Source organism: Equus quagga, chromosome 10 (genome assembly GCF_021613505.1).
Source record: "Equus quagga isolate Etosha38 chromosome 10, UCLA_HA_Equagga_1.0, whole genome shotgun sequence".
Taxonomy (NCBI): domain Eukaryota; kingdom Metazoa; phylum Chordata; class Mammalia; order Perissodactyla; family Equidae; genus Equus; species Equus quagga.
In genome coordinates this window covers 122,233,636-122,235,110 of record NC_060276.1, presented here as the reverse complement: position 1 = coordinate 122,235,110, position 1,475 = coordinate 122,233,636, and the positions used below count along the sequence as shown (strand labels likewise).

General features: G+C 48.5%; 1 protein-coding gene across 6 annotated transcripts in view; it reads right to left on the bottom strand.

The window, feature by feature from the left end:
• The window catches only part of IL3RA (interleukin 3 receptor subunit alpha), a 12,855-nt gene that overhangs the window by 1,523 nt on the left and 9,857 nt on the right, over positions 1–1,475 (bottom strand). For all 6 annotated transcript variants that reach the window (XM_046672724.1, XM_046672726.1, XM_046672725.1 and 3 more), the window contains 2 exons: positions 1,028–1,146; positions 376–493 (listed from right to left, as the gene is read on the bottom strand). In XM_046672724.1, the coding sequence (XP_046528680.1) occupies positions 376–493; positions 1,028–1,146 (237 nt within the window). The remainder of the gene's footprint in view (positions 1–375; positions 494–1,027; positions 1,147–1,475) is intronic.

Genomic DNA, 1,475 nt, shown 5'->3' with positions numbered 1-1,475 from the left:
AAAAAAAAGGAGGATTGGCAGTACTTATCTCAGGGCTAATCTTCCCCAAGAAAAATAAAAAAAAAGAAAGCACAGAGACATCCCACGTACCCTGCCACACGCATGCCCAAGGTGGATCCCCGTCCTTTTATAACCTCGCCCACTCCCCTCAGTCCACCCACCCCTGCTGGCCACCCAGTTGTCCCCCAATTAATTGCACAGCTTCGTCCTTTCAAGAAGGTCGCGGGAAGAAAATCACACCGCATGCGACCCCCTGGGCTGGTCACTTTGTCGCTCAGCGTACGTCCCTGGAGATCCACCCGAGTTAAAAGTGGTTATTTTGAGACTCAGATGATGGACGCCCAAGAAAAACCAGCAAGAGCGTTGTCCCCTCACCCGGCTCAGGGTAGCCAATCGACGTCGAGAACGGCTGCCCTCCGGTCACGAACACCGTGTAGTTTTTCGATCCGCACGAGGGAAGCACTGGAAACTGGCAGTACTGGTTTTTTCTGGCCTGAGATAGATGGAGTCATTTGCTAGTTGCTTAGAGAACAGACCTCGTCGCATATCGATACTATTTAGGTTTTTTTTTTTTTTAAAAATGACGGTTTTAGGAAATCAGCAATTCAGAGACACTCGTGCACCCCTATGTTCATCGCGGCAGCATTACTCACAATGGCCAAGACGCGGAAGCAACACATGTGCCCATAGACTGGTGATTGGATAAAGAATATGTGGTATTTCTACACAATGGAATACTACTCACCCATGAAAAAGGAAAAAAAAATCGTCCCATTCTCAACAATGAGGATGGACCCTGAGGGTATGATGTTGAGTGAAATAAGTCAGACCGAGAAAGACAAATACTGCAGGATTTCACTCCTATGTGGAAGATAAAGAAACAGACGGACCAAGAGAACAGATGAGTGTTGACCGGAGGGAAAGGGGGTTGGGAAAGGGTTCAAGGGACACGTATGTACGGTGATGGATTAAACATGAGGCTACTGGAAACGTCTACCACGCTCCTCGTACGGCCAAGGCGCTTTACCGTGACGTTGTACTCCAGGCTTTGCGAGCACTTGATCCCGCTCACATTTCCGTGGAGGTCCCAGGTCAGTCTCTGACTTTCCGGCTCCATCCTCACATTCCGAATCGGCGGGCTCGGATCTGAAACGTTCACGGGTTACGGTCGGGGAGAGACATGCAAGACGCTTGAACCAGCCTCGCGATGGGAAATTGTTTCTCCACCCGAGTTGGCTGATCTCGTTGGGAAGTGGAATCTACGTGGATGAGGGGCGGCCAGCAAAAAAAAAAAAAAAAAAAGGGGGGGGAGGATTGGCAACAGATAGTAGCTCAGGGCTAATCTTCCTCAGCAAAAAAAAAAAAAAAAAAAATAGAGGAGGATTGGCAGCAGATGTTGGCTCAGGGCCAGTCTTCCTCAAAACAAACAAAAAAAAGCTACAAAGGGACATGAGATGCTTTGTCAGATTTTATCT